The sequence below is a fragment of the Aegilops tauschii genome, chromosome 5, assembly GCF_002575655.3.
Source record: "Aegilops tauschii subsp. strangulata cultivar AL8/78 chromosome 5, Aet v6.0, whole genome shotgun sequence".
Classification (NCBI taxonomy): Eukaryota; Viridiplantae; Streptophyta; class Magnoliopsida; order Poales; family Poaceae; genus Aegilops; species Aegilops tauschii.
The window spans coordinates 499,071,197-499,091,847 of NC_053039.3; the positions used below are offsets into that span (position 1 = coordinate 499,071,197).

Here is a 20,651-nt window from a genome sequence, read left to right on the forward strand (position 1 = left end):
CCATCTTCAGGCGGTCAAATTCGCCGCGCAACGTTGCCAGCCTCGCCGCGCGCACCGATCGGCGCCGACGAACCTCACCTTCAGGGAGTCCCATACCTCCCTGGCGGTGAGCTTCATCGACACCTGCAGCAGCACATCCTCCTGCAACGCCCCGAGGAGCAACGCGCGCGCCGTCTTGTCCTTCCGCGCGTTCACCGCCGCATCGCCCGGCGCCACCGCCTCCCACACGGTGTGCACGTCGAGGATGGCCTGCGCCTTGATCGCCCAGACGGTGTAGTTGTCCACCGTGAGCATCGGCATCGCCATCGACGCCGATCCGCCCATGCCACCGCCGTGAGGAACCAACGCCATTGCCGCCGGTGATCGCCCGAACCAAAGCTCTGATACCAATTGTTGGTGTCTACCTTGCCCTAGCTCTTGCCTACAGCTCACCGGAGCTCTCTCTTCCTCTGTACTCTAGCTCAAACGATAATGGGAAGAAGGAGAAAGGTGGACACAGGAGGTTTCCAGCGCTCATACACCGCCGCACGTACCGCCTCGTATTTTCTCCTCGAGCAACAACTCGAGCCGCGCACCTGTTACAACGTCACCGCGTAGATTTATACCCAGGGTCAGCGACCGGGCACACACCCACGCTCTTGCTCCCTCGCGCCCACGATCCGTCCGCCTCGCTCGCGGCAGCGACGCGCTCCAACGCGCAGCTCACGGCGGGCCTCCAACAGATCATGCACGAGCTCCCCGCACGGCTCGCCAACAGTCCAGGCCTACTACGACGCGTCCTATGTACATGCACACGCGCGCCCAAGACACTACCCACACACGCAACACCTATGCCACGGAGCCGGCCGCGCCCGACGCGCGCCCATGCACGCGCCTATTGCACCCGACGCGGACGCTGCGGCTTATTCACGCAACACTCACCCCCCTAAGCCGCGAATCACAGGAGCCTGTCGTCCTCGACTCCGGCGTCTGCCAGCAGTGCTCGCTACGCCGCCGGCGCCTTCCGCAGCTCCGGGCATTCGCGCTTGAAGTGGCCGCGCTCGCCGCACTTGTAGCAGCGGCCGCGCCGGTTCCCCCCGCTACTCGATGCCACGCTCTTGCCATCGTCGTCGTCCCGAGCTCCACCTTGACGCCGCTCCCGCGCCCGCCACTGCGCTGCAGTGTACAGGAGCTGTCCGTCCGCTCGCCGATGTCTTGTCCACGGCATCGAACCCGCTCGTCGAACGCGCGTAGTCGCCCGAGTGCCTCGTCGAACGCCATCATCGTCACGTCGTGGAACTGCTCGATGCCGGCGACGATAGGGAAGAGGCGATCCGGTACCGTGTCCAGCAACTTCTTGACAAGTGTTGCGTCGCCCAGCGTCTCCCCGAGGTTGGCGTACCTCGCCGCCATCGCCGCGAGCCTCCCGCCGTACACGTCGAGCTCCTCGCCGTCCGCCATCTTCAGGCGGTCAAATTCGCCGCGCAACGTCGCCAGCCTCGCCACGCGCACCCGATCGGCGCCGACGAACCTCACCTTCAGGGAGTTCCATACCTCCCTAGCGCTGAGCTTCGTCGACACCTGCAGCAGCACATCCTCCGGCAACGCCCCGAGGAGCAATGCGCGCGCCGTCTTGTCCTTCCGCGCGTTCACCGCCGCATCGCCCGGCGCCACCGCCTCCCACACGGTGTGCACGTCGAGGATGGCCTGTGCCTTGATCGCCCAGACGGTGTAGTTGTCCACCGTGAGCATCGGCATCGCCATCGACGCCGATCCGCCCATGCCACCGCCGTGAGGAACCAACGCCATTGCCGCCGGTGATCGCCCGAACCAAAGCTCTGATACCAATTGTTGGTGTCTACCTTGCCCTAGCTCTTGCCTACAGCTCATCGGAGCTCTCTCTTCCTCTGTACTCTAGCTCAAACGATAATGGGAAGAAGGAGAAAGGTGGACACAGGAGGTTTCCAGTGCTCATACACCACCGCACGTATGGCCTCGTATTTTCTCCTCGAGCAACAACTCGAGCCGCGCACCTGTTACAACGTCACCGTGCATATTTATACCCAGGGTCAGCGACCGGGTACACACCCACGCTCTTGCTCCCTCGCGCCCACGATCCGTCCGCCTCGCTCGCGGCAGCGACGCGCTCCAACGCGCAGCTCACGGCGGGCCTCCAACAGATCGTGCACGAGCTCCCCGCACGGCTCGCCAACAGTCCAGGCCTACTACGACGCGTCTTATGTACATGCTCACGCGCGCCCAAGACACTACCCACACACGCAACACCTACGCCACGGAGCCGGTCACGCCCGACGCGCGCCCATGCACGCGCCTATTGCACCCGACGCGGACGTTGCGGCTTATTCACGCAACACTCACCCCTCTAAGCCGCGAATCACAGGAGCCTGTCGTCCTCGACTCCGGCGTCTGCCAGCAGCGCTCGCTTCGCCGCCGGCGCCTTCCGCAGCTCCGGGCATTCGCGCTTGAAGTGGCCGTGCTCGCCGCACTTGTAGCAGCGGCCGCGCCGGTTCCCGCCGCTGCTCGACGCCACGCTCTTGCCATCGTCGTCGTCCCGAGCTCCGCCTTGACGCCGCTCCCGCGCCCGCCACTGCGCCGCAGTGTACAGGAGCTGTCCGTCTGTCCGCTCGCCGCTGTCTTGTCCGCGGCACCGAACCCGCTCGTCGAACACGCGCAGTCGCCCGAGTGCCTCGTCGAACGCCATCGTCGTCACGTCTTGGAACTGCTCGATGCCGGCGACGACAGGGAAGAGGCGATCTGGTACCGTGTCCAGCAACTTCTTGACAAGTGCTGCGTCGCCCAGCGTCTCCCCGAGGTTGGCGTACCGCGCCGCCATCGCCGCGAGCCTCCCGCCATACACGTCGAGCTCCTCGCCGTCCGCCATCTTCAGGCGGTCAAATTTGCCGCGCAACGTCGCCAGCCTCGCCGCGCGCACCCGATCGGCGCCGACGAACCTCACCTTCAGGGAGTCCCATACCTCCCTGGCAGTGAGCTTCGTCGACACCTGCAGCAGCACATCCTCCGGCAACGCCCCGAGGAGCAACGCGCGCGCCGTCTTGTCCTTCCGCGCGTTCACCGCCGCATCGCCCGGCGCCACCGCCTCCCACACGGTGTGCACGTCGAGGATGGCCTGCGCCTTGATCGCCCAGACGGTGTAGTTGTCCACCATGAGCATCGGCATCGCCATCGACGCTGATCCGCCCGCGCCACCGCCGTGAGGAACCAACGCCATTGCCGTCGGTGATCGCTCGAACCGAAGCTCTGATACCAATTGTTGGTGTCTACCTTGCCCTAGCTCTCGCCTACAGCTCGCCGGAGCTCTCTCTTCCTCTGTACTCTAGCTCAAATGATAATGGGAAGAAGGAGAAAGGTGGACACAGGAGGTTTCCAGCGCTCATACACCGCCGCACGTACGGCCTCGTATTTTCTCCTCGAGCAACAACTCGAGCCGCGCACCTGTTACAACGTCACCGTGCAGATTTATACCCAGGGTCAGCGACCGGGCACACACCCACGCTCTTGCTCCCTCGCGCCCACGATCCGTCCGCCTCGCTCGCGGCAGCGACGCGCTCCAACGCGCAGCTCACGGCGGGCCTCCAACAGATCGTGCACGAGCTCCCCGCACGGCTCGCCAATAGTCCAGGCCTACTACGATGCGTCCCGTGTACATGCACACGCGCGCCCAAGACACTACCCACACACGCAACACCTACGCCACGGAGCCGGCCGCGCCCGACGCGCGCCCATGCACGCGCCTGTTGCACCCGACGCGGACGCTGCGGCTTATTCACGCAACAGGCGGGGCATGGCCGGCAAGGCTGGGCACGGACAACGAAGGCGACGGGGCGTGGCCGGCGAGGTTGGGCACGGCCGGCGCAGTGACGGGGCGCGGCCGACAGGGGCGGGGTGCGGCCGACGGGCGACGGGGCGCGGCCGACGTGCGACGCGACATGGCCTGCGGGCGATGGGGCGCGGCCGACGGGGTTGGACGCGACCGGCGTGGCCGGCGCGGCCGGATGGGGGAAGGGGCGGCAGCGGCCGGACTGGAGGAAGCAGCTCTTTATTCTAGTTTTACAGCTTGTTTTACAGTATTTGTTCGGCCGCAGCTAAAATGAACCCTTAAAATGCACTTTTTCCAACCCGTATCCCAGTTTTGCAGTTTGTGATTTTAAGGGGTCTGCTAGAGATCCTCTAAGTCACAAACCGGATACGTATTTATATTGAATGGTGGAGCTGTTAGTTGGTACAGTTCCAAGCAGAGCGTCGTGGCGGGATCTACGTGTGAAGCAGAGTACATGGCTGCTTCAGAATCAGCAAATGAAGGAGTCTGGATGAAGGAGTTCATATCCAATCTAGGTGTAATACCTAGTGCATTGGGTCCAATGAAAATCTTTTGTGACAATACTGGAGCAATTGCCTTGGCGAAGGAATCCAGATTTCACAAGAGAACCAAACACATCAAGAGACGCTTCAACTCCATTCGTGAACAAGTCAAGGAGGGAGACATAAAAATTTGCAAAATACATATGGATCTGAATGTAGCAGACCCATTGACTAAGCCTCTTCCACGAGCAAAACATGATCAGCACCAAGATTCCATGGGTGTTAGATTCATTACAATGTAATCTAGATTATTGACTCTAGTGCAAGTGGGAGACTGAAGGAAATATGCCCTACAGGCAATAATAAAGTTGTTATTTTATATTTCCTTATTCATGATAAAGGTTTATTATTCATGCTAGAATTATATTGATCGGAAATCTTAATACATGTGTCAATACATAAACAAACATCGTGTCCCTAGTAAGCCTCTACTAGACTAGCTCGTTGATCAAAGATGGTTAAGGTTTCCTAACCATGGACATGAGTTGTCATTTGATAACGGGATCACATCATTAGGAGAATTATGTGATGGACAAGACCCATCCGTTAGCTTAGCATAATGATCGTTCAGTTTTATTGCTATTGCTTTCTTAATGTCAAATACATATTCCTTCGACTATGAGATTATGCAACTCCCGAATACCAGAGGAATGCCTTGTGTGCTATCAAACATCACAACATAACTGGGTGATTATAAAGATGCTCTACAGGTATCTCCGAAGGTGTTTGTTTAGTTGGCATAGATCGAGACTAGGATTTGTCACTCTGAGTATCGGAGAGGTATCTCTGGGCCCTCTCGGTAATACACATCATAAGCTTGCAATCAAACAACTAAGGAGTTAGTCACGAGGTGATGTATTACGAAACGAGTAAAGAGACTTTCCGGTAACGAGATTGAACTAGGTACGAAGATACCGACGATCGAATCTCGGCCTAGTAACATACCGATGGACAAAGGGAATTACGTATGTTGTCATAATGGTTCAACCGATAAAGATCTTCGTAGAATATGAAGGAGCCAATATGGGCATCCAGGTTCCGCTATTGGTTATTGAATGGAGAGGTGTCTCGGTCATGTCTACATAGTTCTCGAACCCATAGGGTCCGCACGCTTATGTTCGATGACGATATAGTATTATATGAGTTATGTGATTTGGTGACCGAATGTTGTTCGGAGTCCCGGATAAGATCATGGACATGACGAGGAGTCTCGAAATGGTCGAGAGGTAAAGATTGATATATAGGACGATAGTATTCGGACACCGAAAGTGTTTCGGGGGGTACCGGGTACTTATCGGGTCACCGGAAGGGGTTCCGGGCACCCCCGGCAAAAGATATGGGCCTTATGGGCCAAGAGGGGAAACACACCAGCCACAAGGGGCTGGTGCGCCCCCCATATGGGCCGGCCAAGGAGGAGAAGGAAAGAGGGGAAGGGAAAGGAAAGCGAGGAATAGGATTCCCCCTTCCTTCCCTCTCCCCCTCTCTTTCCTTCCCCCTTCGACATATATGGCACGGGGGGCCCGCGGCTAGGGAGGAGCCCAAGTAGGATTCGGTCCTACTTGGGGCGCCTCCTGGCCTCTCCCATCCCCCTCCCACCTATATATATGTGGGGGGCGCCTAGCACACCCAGACAATTGTTTAGTCGTGTGCGGCGCCCCCCTCCACCGTTTACACCCCGGTCATATTTTTGTAGTGCTTAGGCGAAGATCTGCGAGGATCACTTCACCATCACCGTCACCATGCCATCATGCTGACGGACCTCATCTACTACCTCGACGTCTTGCTGGATCAAGAAGGCGAGGGACGTCACCGAGCTAAACGTGTGCAGAACGTGGAGGTGACGTACGTTCGGTACTTGATCGGTTGAAGCGCAAAGAAGTTCGACTACATCAACCGCGTTAAGAAACGGTTCCGCTTACGGTCTACGAGGGTACGTAGACACACTCTCCTCCTCGTTGCTATGCATCTCCATGGATAGATCATTGCGTGTGTGTAGAATTTTTTGTTTTCCATGCAACGATTCCCAACAGCCCCCGTAGGGCACGCCACCTGAGCTTGTGGGTCCCTTGGTGTACCGTCTTCTGGTGTTCCCGAGAAAAAATCAAAGATAAAGTTTCATTGTGTTTTACGATATGGAGTCGCCACCCCCTCCTGTTCTTCATCTGGTGGCCTTATCTGGAGTCCCCTCTGGGCTCTGGAGAGGGCAAAAAATCGCCACCGCCGTCATCAACAACCTCATGATGCTCACTGCTACTTGTGAGCTGCGATGGGATTTCCTCGAAGAGGAGAGCATGATGCAATATAGTAGAGATAAATATTTCCCTCAGTTAAAAACCAAGATTATCAATCCATTAGGAGAACCACGCAAAACCTCGTGAACAGCAGCTACACAGAAAAGAACAAATACTTACACCCAACGCAAACAAGGGGTTGTCAATCCCTTGGCGGTTAATTTCAAGGATCAAGTCTGATAATGGTAGATAGATAAACAAAAACACAAAATTAAAATAACGGTAAATAAATTGCAGCAAAGTATTTTTAGGATTTTATGTACTCCATGGGCCATAGTTTCACTAGAGGTTTCTCTCTTGAACATAGCATAATAACATCATTGCAATCATGCTTTTCATTCAAGGAGCCATCGTGAATCACTTTATAAATTTCTTCTTTTAACACTTCATCACAATTTTCAGATTCGCGAATTTCAAGCAAAACTTAATAAAGATAATCTAGTGCACTCAAATCACTAGCAATTAGTTCATCATAATTGGATCTTTTAAAAATATTAGCTAGAGGATGAGGATCCATCTTATTTTTCTTATTTCTTTTATGTTCTTTTGCATGTTGACATGAAGGCAAAAAGCAAGCAAACAAGCAAAAAAGGCAAACGGAAATATATTTTGTGTTTTTTTAATAAAATTGTTTTAGAAGTGAGGGAGATGAAAATGAGAGGCAAATGGCAAATAAAGTAAATGCAAGGAGATGAAAGTTTATGCAATGGTACTTGATAGGTTTTGGTTATGTCTTCCCGGCAACGGCGCTAGAGATTATTCCTGCTACTTGTGAGCTACGTTGGGTTTTTCTCGAAGAGGAGAGGATGATGCAATACAGTAGAGATAAGTATTTCCCTTAGTTAAGAACCAAGGTTATCAATCCAGTAGGAGAACCACACAAAACCTCGTGAACAACACCTACACACAAAAGAACAAGTATTTGCACCCAACGCAAACAAGGGGTTGTCAATCCCTTGGCGATTAATTGCAAGGATCAAGTATGATAATGGTAGATAGTTAAACAAAAACACAAAATAAAAATAACAATAAATAAATTGCATTAAAGTATTTTAAGGATTTTATATACATGATAAAGATAGACTCGGGGGCCATAATTTTCACTAGAGGCTTCTCTTTTGAACATAGCATACGATGGGTAAACAAATTATTGTTGGGCAATTCATAGAAAAGCGCATAGTTATGACGATATTCAAGGCAATGTTCATGTATATAAGCATCACGTCCGAGACAAGTAGACCGACTGCTGCCTGCATCTACTACTATTACTCCACACATCGACCGCTATCCAGCATGCATCTAGAGTATTAAGTTCATAAAGAACGGAGTAATGCCTTAAGCAAGATGACATGATGTAGAAAAACTAAACTCAATCAATATGAGTAAACCCATCTTTTTATCCTTAATGGCAACGATAAAAATAAGTGTCATGTCCCTTTCTGTCACTGAGTTGAGCACCGCAAGATCGAACCCATCACAAAGCACCTCGCCCATTGTAAGAAAAATCAATCTAGTTGGCCAAACCAAACCGATGGATCAGAGAGAAATACAAAGCTATAACAATCATGCATATAAGAATTCAGAAAAGAGTCAAATAATATTCATGAATAATCTGATCATAAACCACAATTCATCGGATCCTAATAGACACACCGCAAAAAGGATTACATCGAATAGATCCCTAAGAACATCGAGGACAACATTGTATTGAAGATCAAAGAGAGAGAAGAAACCATCTAGCTACTAGCTATGGACTCGTAGGTCTGTGGTAAACTACTCACGCATCATTGGAGGGGCGGCGAGGATGATGTAGAAGTCCTCCATGATCGATTCCCCCTCCGACAGAGTACCGGAGAAGGCCTCCATACGGGATCGCGGAAGAACAGAGGCTTGCGACGGCGAAGAAAGTGTTTCGGGTGGCTCTCTGGTGTATTGGGAATATTTGGGAATTTATAGAGCTGGAATTAGGTTAAGAGGTGCCATGGGAACCCCACAAGCCTGGGGGCGCGCCTGCAGGCTTGTTGCGCCTCCGTGGCTCTTCAGGTCTTCTCCCAAAGCTTCTAGGGTCCCTTCTGGTCCAGAAAAAATCGTCAAAAAGTTTTGTAGCTTTTGGACTCCATTTGATACTAATTTCCTGAAAAGCCAAAAACAAGCAAAAGATAGCAACTGGCAGTGGGCACTAGGTTAATAGGTTAGTCCCAAAAAAGATACATAATTGCATACAATTGCATAATAAACATCCAAGATTGATACTATAATAGCATGGAACAATCAATAATTATAGATACGTTGGAGATGTATCACTCACCACCGGGAGTGAGTAATTTGATCGTAGGCATACTGGAGGTAGATGGACATGGATGAGAGTCATCATGATTTGTTAGGGCTTGATCCCTAGTATCCACTACGTTCTGTGATTGATGTTCTTATGACTTTGCTATGCTTAATGCTTGTCACTAGGGCCGAGTGTCACGATTTCAGATATGAACCCTTTATGTTTTCGTTAATATATTTAATTTTTTGATCCTATCTGCAAGTTATATGCACCTGTTATTGTTCTCAACCGTAGACCCCAAGGTGGCAATAATTGGGATACTCTTCGGGGATGACTGTAATTTGAGGAGTTCATGTATTCATCATGTGTTAATGCTTTATTTCGGTTCTCTATTAAAATGAGCGCCTTAATTACCCTTAGATTTCCATTAGGACCCCGCTGCCACAGGAGGGTAGGACAAAAGATGTTATGCAAGTTCTTATTATAAGCACGCATGACTATATACGGATTACATGACTGTACTTAATTGATAAATTTGAGCTATTGTGTATCACTCTAGGTTGTGACTCTTATATGATGAATCTCATCCAAATATCCATCGTTATTCTATGCCTACGCTTTGCTCATATTGTCTTTGCTAAGTTACTACTGTTGTTGGTACTATTCCAACTATTACAAAACTATACTGCTACTGTCACTCTTACTATTACCATTGCTACTGTTACCACTACTATGTATCAAACTATCATGCTATTGTGCCATTTATAATTTGCTGCAGAGAAATAACTTCTCAGGTGTGGTTGAATTGACAACTCAACTGCTAAGGCTTATAAATATTCTTTGGCTCCCTTGTGTCGAATCAATAAATTGGGTGAAATACTACCCTCGAAGACTGTTGCGATCCCCTATACTTGTGGGTCATCAATTCCTCACCAAAGACTCCTACTGCCTAGGAGTTTCAAACCTCCAAGAGTAACGAGATCAAGAGAGAAATGCTCAAGACTTGTTCAAATCACAAATTGCTTCGGTTATAAGAGAGGGGAGGTGAAATCACTCTCAAGAACTCTCACAAATCTCCTTGGAATCTTTGATTTTGTGTGGGGAGAAGGATAGGGCGGATTTTCTAAGATCTGGTGCACACATGATGTATTCACGGGGACTAAAGCATGTAGATTTACTTAGCAAACATATTAGTCCCCTATAAATATGTTGTCATCGGTATCAAAATACGATTAAGGGAATGATTGCACTTTCACGGGTCATCAACCCTGTCACAAATAGACTGCTAGAATAACATGCTCATCATATCATTGAAAGTATACATATTGGTGGTGAAACCAATCTTCTGGGCCTTTTTAGGATAACAATAGATGATGATGACAGACAAATCAGTAGCACCTTCATCATGGATATTAATTCCATTGTTGGCATTGTGACCCTTGTACTCAGTGTACCCAAGAGCTTGGGCAAGAAGAGATAGTGGTTGCTTCTTGACCAGGCTGCTCATCCAGACATACAAACATTCTGAGGCATAGGAGAAGAAATAAATGGGATGAGTGTGGGTATGGTAGTTCAATGGTATCTATTGAAACGCAACGGCATTGGATCTACTTCACGAGGAGGATGAGGGCATGGCATTAGGCCATGGGCAGCGTCGCTGCTAATGGCGTTGGCACAGATGACTCCTAAAGTCGTTTAATTTCAGTTCAGGATTGAAGATTGTTCGTTTGAAGGTTGAAGGCCTGTTCTCTTGTAACCATCTAATGGCCCAACTCATCTCAATTAGTGCTACGGCAAAAAAAATTGTTTCAAAGTTTTTCAAGAGAGGGTGGGGGTGGGGCTGTACCAAGGCAAAGCTCTGATCATTGGCCCATTCATTGTTGTGCTTCACCTCCTCGTATTCATTCGAAAGATAGGGGGGAAACGGTGTTAGCATCCCCTCCAAGTGATTTCTCTCTTTATAGACACACCGCTATAATATACGATGTACATATGTTTGTTTAGATAATGTGCATAGTACGCATACATTTGGTAAATAATATACTCTACATTGTATGGTATACAGTTATACACATGTGGACGACACAATGAAATGAATATGCCACACATAATCCCCAGAACTGCAAACTGCTGTGTACGCGACGACATAATCCATCAACAGTTGGTTACACTATGAGCTGGCACCTGGCAGCAAGGAGAAGCTAACCCTCACACGGAGTTAGGGGCAAAAAGGATAAGAGACGAAGCGGTGGGTCGTTGCAGGATACAAGAAGCTTCTATAGTGCCACCCATTCGGCCATTCCATCATGCTAGTGTACGAAGGAATAAAAGATGGGAGAAGGGGGCCTTGTTGGTACATATGAAGAGTGTGAGTGCTCAGTTAGTAATATTAATCAAGTCCAAGCTAGAGATAACTTTAAAGAAGTGAACATTGGTTGGTCGATCTACTAAATAAATAAACTGACGATGTGGACAATTTTCGAATCAGGAATAAAAGCTCGTTTGGCCCAGCATCATCATGTCTAAATTTGACCGTGCATTCATGATGCTCATAAACGACCCACAAAAAAAAACATGCACAAACGAATTACTCGTAGGCCTTGCCTCAGATTGGCAATCGCAGTTCGTTTAATCACAAACGAGCCACCACTTGTAAAACTGTTTACAAGTGTCGTTATCTTGAGTGGCAACTCAATCCAACGAGCCTTTTGCATTTGGAGGATTAAAATCAAAAAACTGTAGGCCACCAACCATAGTGGTGGCCAGCTGGTTTTGAAAGAAAAATAGTCTCGCCATGCGGTTCGGATGTTTGCGGGCACGGTGTTGGAGATGCCCTAAGCAGTAAAAGAGCACAGTGCATATGTTCAACAAAAATGGTCTTACAACACAAAGCTTAGCATGTACTCCCTCCATTCCTTTTTACTTCGCATATAGGATTTATGTCGAGTCAAACTTTATGAATTTTGATCAAATTTGTATAAAAAATATCAACATTTTCAATATCAAATATACATAATATGAAACTACATTCCATAATGAATCTAAAGATATTCCTTTGGCATTGCATATGTTGATACTTTTTTCTATAAGTTGGGTCAAACTAAAGATACTTTGACTTCAGACAAAAGTTATATGCAAACTAAAAAGAAACGGAGGGAGTACATTTTGAAAATCAGATCTTGCAAGAAGAAAAGAGGACATCCAGACAAATTATATCGAGTGCTTCTCTGCAAGTTTAACTGTCCAAATTTCAGGCAAATGATTATGATTGCCCACAAAATTTGAGGCACCACAACAAATGATGAGAGGTAGTTAAAATATGTGCATGTCATAATTTCTCACGAGAACTAAAAGGACTCTCGCCTAGGTGTGGGATCTGACCAGGCAAACAATGTTCCCTCTATCATTGGTACAAGGCTACAAAGGAGAACACCATGTGCATGAAATGGCTTTCTGCAATCACGAAAAGACAATAGTTTGAGAAACAACGTCGGAGCGAATTTGTGGTGCATCACCCGGGTGGGCTCCTATAAAACTATGTCCTGCCCATGGATCTCTTTTTTTTTAGAAACAACGTCTCGGCAAACTGATACTGTAAAATTGCAAAAATAACAAACTGGACAGATGAAACACTTCATCAAGCAATATATACAACATTAAGCAACAAAAATACAAGCTCCAGTAAATGATTTTTGTTTTACACAATGGTTTGTCGATTGTTGTCATTTTCTCGAGAGGTTCTCCCTTTAACAGGGGCTCAAGCATCCATTTTGCAGACAAAAACATCATTGTCAAAACCGTAAGTAATTCAGATATGATGCAACGCAGTTCACGAAAGGTGCGGAAGAAAAGGTATCAACAAATAGAACAGAGCACTCCGTTTGTTTTGCATCACATCCCCAACTACGGCGGAATCTGTTAAAGACAGGAAGGATTGGGAAGAACCATCAGCAGCAAATGTTTTGACCTCAATGTAATTCAGTCCGCATCATGGTAGGATCGCTCACAGGCAACCCTCGTCATCCGGTTCTGTGCGTTATTCCTCCAATCCGGGTTTCAACAAGGCGGTATTTCCAAGGGCAAAAGCTGGAAACATTTCTCAAAAAACATTTGATGTCTATGGCAAAAATTGCAGATAAACAAATTTGAAAATACAAGTACTTATCCTTGAGGCGGCACAGATGTAAAATGGGTTGTAAGTTTCTTTATCAGCACAAAGAGATAAATCTCTTCAGAGTGGTGCATGACTTTTCTCATCATGCCTTTTGCTTCCACAGGGCATCCATTTTGCAGACAGAATCATCATCGGAAAACCAAGTAATTCAGATGAAATGCAACAAGCTTCATGAAACCAGATATTGAGCTGCAGAGGGGGAAAACACAGGTATCAGATGAGGGCACTCCATCTGTTTAGACCCGCCCATTCAAAATAGGAAGGGGAAATCCATTCAGGATGGGGGGTTGGAAATAAGAACAAGATAGGAAGGGGGATTGGAAAGAGGATCGCTCATAGGCAACCCTCAACATTTGGTTCTGTACATTATACCTAAAATCCAGTTAACCTTCAAGATTTCTATTTTCAAACTACAGTATTTTCCTGAAGGCAAAGGCTGGAAACAGTTCCAAAAAACCAATAGACGTCTAAGTCGGAAATAGCGAACAAACAAATCAGAAAATACAAAATATGTATCCATGAGGTGGCTTGGATTTACAATGGGTTGTAAAGTTTGTTTATCAGCACAAAGAGATAAATCTCCTCAGAGTAGTTCATGACTTTTCTCATCATACCCTTTTGCTTCCACAGAGCATCCATTTTGCAGACACAATGCTCAACCCAGAACAAGTAATTCAGATGCAATGCAACGAGGTTCACCAAGCCACCAATAGGAAAAAAAAACATTCAAGATACGGAGGAATGAAAAGATATACATCATTTGACCTCGATGTAATTTCAGCCCGCTCTTGGGCAACCATCGTCATCTGTTTCTGTACATTACTCCCCCAATTTAGCTAATCTTAAGACATGTTCAAAACTAAAGTATTTTACTAGTGGCTAAAGCTGGAAACAGTTTCTGAAAAAACACATCTATGGCAAGACAATAAACAAAAAATACAGAAGTAGGTCTCCATGAGGTGGCTCAGATGTAAAATGGATTGTAAGTTTGCTTTATCAGCACAAAGAGATAAATTTCTTCAGAGTCGTGCATGACTTTTCTCATCATAGCCTTTTTGCTTCACCAGGAAGAACAATGTCATGGAATACAGCAGATTTGTCGATTGACGTTATAATACTAGAAAGCACAATATGGAATACCTCAGATTTGTCATTTGATGTCATTTTACATCTGCTTTCTCAAGAGGTTCTCCCTGAAACAGGGGCTTGAGTCCACAGGGCATCTATTTTGTAGACAGAATCATCATCAGGTAATTTAAATTTAAGATGGCATGCAACAAAGGCAGTTGCTAAATAAATAAATCAAGCACCTGAATTCAGCATTACTACCAAAATCACTGAGCAATAAGCAGCACATATTATATCTGCTTCATCAAGCAGGTTCCCCCTCAAACAGGGGGCTTGAATCCACAGAGCATCCATTTTGCAGAAAGAATCCTCATTGCCAAACAAAATGAGCAAGCATGATGCCAAAAAAAAGGAAGATTAATATTTAATTTTTCAGAACTCAATTTAACATAACAACTATAATTAAAAGGCAATGAGCAGAAAAGATTTCAGATAATAAGCACAAAGTTGAGACTATGGAGTTAGCTCCATGTGCCACTAACTTTGAGAAAGAACAATCCCAAGATGCCAAAGCTGAGAGGCACCGGGAGCACAAATGGTCAGAACTAATGAATTTATGGACACTAAGTTCATATCAAACCTTTGGAAGCAGAAAAAACGAATCACTATGCGCCTCTATGACTGGGCAACTTTGAGAAAGGTCAACCTCAAGAAGCCAAAGGTGAGAGAGGCGCACACACAAAATCGATTGGCTCCTAACAAAATTACTGTAATATATGGCAGTAAAAAAGCTCATCACAAGCAGTATTCACCTCAGTATGATAGCAGAGTGAAATTGCAAATGGGAAAGCAGGTAATCATAACTATCTTGTACTAGCATTCAACACAGGCAGACAAAACCACAAATGGGATGAGAGCACAATAATGGAATCGAAATAGAGTATTTAAACGACACATCATAGCTCGCACACAGGTGCAGGAGTCAAAGTGCAACAACGCCCAGGAATAACACTTAACATACACTAAGATTCTCCAAAAAAGACTTGACACTAAAACTTCTGCTAGATAACTCGATGGCAGACACCAGAGCACTCATTTCTTCTTGATGGCAGCCTTGGTAACCTTGGCACCGGTGGGGTCCTTCTTCTCCACGCCCTTGATGACACCAACAGCAACCGTTTGTCTCATATCACGCACAGCAAAGCGGCCAAGAGGAGGGTAGGTGGCGAAGGTCTCCACAACCATGGGCTTGGTGGGAATCATCTTCACGATACCGGCGTCACCATTCTTGAGGAACTTGGGCAGCGCCTCCAGCTCCTTACCAGATCGCCTGTCGATCTTGGTCACCAGCTCAGCAAACTTGACAGCAATGTGGGAGGTGTGGCAGTCCAGCACTGGGGCATAGCCGTTACCGATCTGACCAGGGTGGTTCATGATGATGACCTGGGAGGTGAAGTTGGCCGCCTCCTTGGCAGGGTCATCCTTGGAGTTGGATGCAACAAACCCACGCTTCAGATCCTTAACAGCAACGTTCTTGACATTGAAGCCGACGTTGTCACCAGGAAGCGCCTCCAGCAGAGACTCGTGGTGCATCTCAACAGACTTGACCTCAGTTGTCAGACCAGTGGGACCAAAGGTAACAACCATACCAGGCTTGATGACACCAGTCTCAACACGGCCAACAGGCACAGTTCCAATGCCACCAATCTTGTAAACATCCTGAAGGGGAAGACGCAGGGGCTTGTCTGAGGGCCTCTTGGGCTCGTTGATCTGGTCAAGAGCCTCAAGAAGGGTAGGGCCCTTGTACCAGTCAAGGTTGGTGGACCTCTCAATCATGTTGTCACCCTCAAACCCAGAGATGGGGACGAAGGGAACCTTGTCAGGGTTGTAGCCAACCTTCTTCAGGTACGAAGAGACTTCCTTGACAATTTCCTCATAACGAGCCTTCGAGTACTTAGGAGTGGTGGCATCCATCTGTAACAGATCATAAGAGCAATCCCATCAGATTAAGTGAATAAGTAAAGCACTAGTATGTATCATGACAAGAGAGAATAACCAAACAAACCATCTCATTTCTAAACTACTACCTCCATAACTAAGTACAAGACATATTTTTCAGTTCAATCAGAGGTAGTTACATATAACAAAGTCAGTACGCGAAGATCCCAGTTAGTGAAGTAATGCTAAGAAACCACAACTAGTGACCTACTCGGTGAAGCTATGAAACAACCAGGATTGACAAAATTAAGTAACATAATATACAATGCAATTCAGTACTACCAATGAACCTGCACATTCCACCAAGCCATTCTGACCATGCACATTTTAAGTCATTCTGAACATTCTAAATTAAGATGTAATTAATCAAGTGAGCAACATATGTTATAGAAATGTGGGCTAGATAAATGTCAGTCAGTTCACATGGAGTTTCTGTACTACTGAGCATGGACAGTGATCAAGTAACTCTCAATCCAAGTGGATAGCAAAACAGTAAACACATCATATGGTCACACATAAGAACCAGTACTGAAAGGTTAACAGAAAGTATACCTTGTTGCAGCAGCAGATCATCTGCTTCACTCCAAGAGTGAAAGCAAGGAGGGCGTGCTCACGGGTCTGGCCATCCTTGGAGATACCAGCCTCAAAACCACCAGTGGTGGAGTCAATGATGAGCACAGCACAGTCAGCCTGGGAGGTACCAGTAATCATGTTCTTGATGAAGTCACGGTGACCAGGGGCATCAATGACGGTGCAGTAGTACTTGGTGGTCTCGAACTTCCACAGGGCAATATCAATGGTGATACCCCTCTCACGCTCGGCCTTCAGCTTGTCAAGCACCCAGGCGTACTTGAACGACCGCTTGTTCATCTCAGCGGCTTCCTTCTCGAACCTCTCGATCACACGCTTGTCAATACCTCCAAGCTTGTAGATCAGATGGCCAGTGGTGGTCGACTTGCCGGAGTCGACATGGCCAATGACCACGATGTTGATGTGAGTCTTCTCCTTACCCATGGCTGAAACTGCAAGACCAACAGAACAAAATTTAGTAGCTGTCAAGTCAATCAAACTGTAGGCACAAGTTAGATCCAATAAACCTTGCATAGAACAAAAACATGCATGGCAGAACATATATACCAGAGACTGCAGACGGGAAATCATATATTCTACTCACGACCGACACCAGATCCTAGAACCAAACAACATACAACAGAGAAATCCTACATATCAAGGCTACGGCATGAAGAACATGTCCTCGCTAACAACATACAACAGAGAAATCCTACATATCAAGGCTACGGCATGAGGAACACCTTAAAATTACGGCCAAAAACAGCTTGCATCAGCGCATAAGAGATTCTAAACTAGATCCACATCCAGATTTACGGCTACAAAGCTAACACACGGAGAAAATCCTCCAAACCACGGACGAGAACCACATGCATCAGCGCAAAATAAACACCTGCAACCCGATATACCAACAGACTACGCTACGAAACAGAAGCGAGCGTGCATCCTTCAAACGACGGACGAGAACAACATGCATCAGCGCATAACAGAATCTAAATCTCGATCTACCAGCAGAGCACGGAGATGAAACAGAAGCATGCTCGAATCCTTCGAACTACGGACGAGAACAGCACGAATCACCGCGAAAAGGAGCCTACAACTCGATCTACTCGCGGATTGCAGCGACTAAACAGACGCACAGCCATAGATCTGAAGCCAGCCATACGAGATCGCAAACAAGAACGAATCGAAGCGGGGGAAGGGGGCGGATCGGGATGCTCACCTCGAAGGAAGAAGGAGCCGAGAGGAGGCGGCGGCGGGCAGGGGGAATGGTAGGAAGGGGTTAGTGTGAGAGGGGTGGCGCTATATATGGGCGGCGAGGGGCGCTAGGGTTTCTTCTTGGCCGTCTGATCCGGGTCCGAGGGCCGCCGTCGGGGGAGATCTGGTCCGTTGGATCTCCATCGCGCGGAGCGCGCGCTTCTGGACGTTTCGGGGGGCGCAAGTTTTCCGCGTCTATCCAGTGGGCGGGTCCTACCGGGAACGGGAAGTGGGTTGGCTTGGCTTGGCTCCAGCTGTCAGTATTTTCTGCGATTATCTCCGTCTCCGGACCAGTAAAGTAATGCCCATTTCTCACCCACTTCGCATCGTGCCATAGTGTGCTCATAATAATTGGTTAATTATGCTTCCGGTTCTCTGGAGGACCTTTTATTATAGAGGTAATAGCACCCCAAGTCTCTGAACTTGCACATCATGTGATGGTTTAGTCCTTATACTTGCAAAAGTGGATTGGGCAGTCCCTGAACTTGCAACAGATGTGCAAGTTTAGTCCAGAGCCAATCACATGAAGCCAAGTGGACGAGCTGGTCAGCGCTGCACCTTTTGCAATTAGGCCCCTGCCTTTTCCCTCTATCTACCCGCAGTACACCATAATTGAAAACACCTGGATTTATTTTGTCTCCTCCAGCCGACCAGCTCAGAAACATGGCGGCGCCGAACAGCCGGCTGATCATCGACCTGAAAAGTTACGGAAGAACAAAATGTACAAGAATTGTATACGCACTAGCATGACAAAGATTCGAGGAAATGAAGGATTACAAAATATTTCGATCACCAGTAGTGATGTCTAGATGACGCTGAATAAACATAAATTACAAGCAGCAGCAAAAGCGGCATTATTCACAAACATTACAGTTTTTTGCCCGAAAAGGGCAATATCACGTGCAAAGAAAAATCATAATATGTATGGTACAATACAAATACAACGAAGAATCCAGAAAGTAACGGCGAGGAACTGTTTCTTCAGGGATGTGCCATCAATTTCTGAAGAAAAAGAGAAGAGTTTTTTAGCCTTCGGTTGGAGCTGGAACTTCCCTCTGGTAAAATTTCAGGTCGCCTAAAGAAAGTTCTTGTGCTCGTGCCTGAATGAATTGGATTTGCATCCTTCTATCCGTGAGATGTTTTGTTTCAGGTTGACAAGTAGTAGTAACTTTCTACAGAAAGTAACGGCAGCGAGGAACTGTTTCTTCAGGGATGTGCCATCAATTTCTAAAGAAAAAGAGAAGAGTTTTTAGCCTTCGGTGATGTTTTTTATCAAGTTCGAGCTGCACATAAGTTGGTCTGATGAAGAAAGTAGTTGCTTTTCTGCCTGAATTGAATTAGTATCTATCTGTCAATCTGTCAGATTGTGCTGTTTCAGTTTGACAAAGGACTAAGTTTCTGCAGAAAGAATGGCAGTGAGGAGCCGTTCAGTCTGGTTGAATTCTGAAGAAGGGAAGAGTTTTCAAGTCTGAAACTTGCGTGTTCTTCTGTGATGTCTGACTGAACTGAAACTTGCTTTCTTCATCGAATTCATCGACTACTCACTAAACCTCCATTGACCACATTATTTATCTTCTTGATTGCTGAACCGTAACAAAGCCTGAAGAAAGTTTGTTTCTGCTGCCGTTTTAGAAAAAAAAACGCTTCTTTGCATCCATCATGCTATAGTTTCGATCCTAACTAGTAGGTGCCCTTCTCCTGTGCTACTTGCAGTTTGTATACTGTACTCTTGTCATGATTTTGTGAGGGCATTTGGTCTGTTTAACCACCGAAGGAATTCAACCTATGTGAGATAGTCTGGTACACATGTTATCATCTTTGTATAGAGATTTTTTTGCTACTTCACATGTTCTATCATAATCTGTGTTCTTGATTGTTTTCTTGGAACCCGTAAGTGCACGGGTGTTCTGGTTAAAATAGGTATAGATGACACTCCATCTAGATTTGCTTTGCTGTGGATGATGCACTGCATCCATCGTTCATCATCAATGGGGAGAATCTAATCTACCTGAAGTTGGTTCCTCGCTGGGGCCTAATTGTGGTGTACTGTAGGTGGATAGAGGGAAAAGGCAGGGGCCTAATTGCAAAGGTGCAGCGCTGATTAGCTCGTCCACTTGGCTTCACGTGATTGGCCCTGGACTAAACTTGCACATCTGTTGCAAGTTCAGGGACTGGCCAATCCACTTTTGCAAGTATAAGGACTAAATCATCACATGATGTGCAAGTTCAGGGACTTGGGGTGCTATTACCTCTTTATTATACCTAGAGCATATGAGTCGTCCATCCGGATGACAGTGACCTGACAGGCATTAAAATTGCGCCTACACAACCAGGATCCATTAACCAAATTCTCAAATCCGTACCACTCACATAAATCTCAAATAAGAAGTTAAAAAAACTCAGCAACAACTTTCGTAAATTCGAAAAAATACGGGATTCCGTAAAAACACACCCACCTTTTCGTAACTATATGGGAAGATAGTCCTTCCAATATAATTTGGCGGGTAAAAGCATCTTTAGTAGACCCCTTAAACCATGAAACTGAAAGCGTGGTTTTTAGTTTGCTGAAAACGCATTTTAAGGGTCGGTTTCAGTTGTGACGAGCAGATCCCTTAAACATAGACTGTAAAACCAAATA

At 47.1% G+C, this 20,651-nt stretch overlaps 2 protein-coding genes and 3 non-coding genes across 5 annotated transcripts; all 5 read right to left on the bottom strand.

The window, feature by feature from the left end:
• Window positions 1–2,374: 2,374 nt before the first annotated feature.
• On the bottom strand, window positions 2,375–3,184 carry LOC141023067 (uncharacterized). The gene has a single exon (XM_073499376.1). The coding sequence runs from the start codon at window positions 3,182–3,184 to the stop codon at window positions 2,375–2,377; it is 810 nt and encodes a 269-aa protein (XP_073355477.1).
• Window positions 3,185–13,116: 9,932 nt separating this feature from the next.
• On the bottom strand, window positions 13,117–13,210 carry LOC120965680 (small nucleolar RNA Z221/R21b). Its single transcript, XR_005758708.1, has one exon. It is a non-coding gene; the product is annotated as a small nucleolar RNA Z221/R21b (small nucleolar RNA).
• Window positions 13,211–13,644: 434 nt separating this feature from the next.
• LOC120965681 (small nucleolar RNA Z221/R21b) lies at window positions 13,645–13,737 on the bottom strand. Its single transcript, XR_005758709.1, has one exon. It is a non-coding gene; the product is annotated as a small nucleolar RNA Z221/R21b (small nucleolar RNA).
• Window positions 13,738–14,080: 343 nt separating this feature from the next.
• LOC120965679 (small nucleolar RNA Z221/R21b) lies at window positions 14,081–14,173 on the bottom strand. Its single transcript, XR_005758707.1, has one exon. It is a non-coding gene; the product is annotated as a small nucleolar RNA Z221/R21b (small nucleolar RNA).
• An 869-nt stretch (window positions 14,174–15,042) lies between these two features.
• Window positions 15,043–18,102, bottom strand: LOC109759116 (elongation factor 1-alpha). The gene is made up of 3 exons (XM_020317953.4): window positions 17,979–18,102; window positions 16,739–17,208; window positions 15,043–16,162 (listed from the first exon to the last, which is right to left on the bottom strand). The coding sequence occupies exons 2-3, from the start codon at window positions 17,198–17,200 to the stop codon at window positions 15,281–15,283; spliced, it is 1,344 nt and encodes a 447-aa protein (XP_020173542.1). The 5' UTR covers window positions 17,201–17,208; window positions 17,979–18,102; the 3' UTR covers window positions 15,043–15,280.
• Window positions 18,103–20,651: the final 2,549 nt, after the last annotated feature.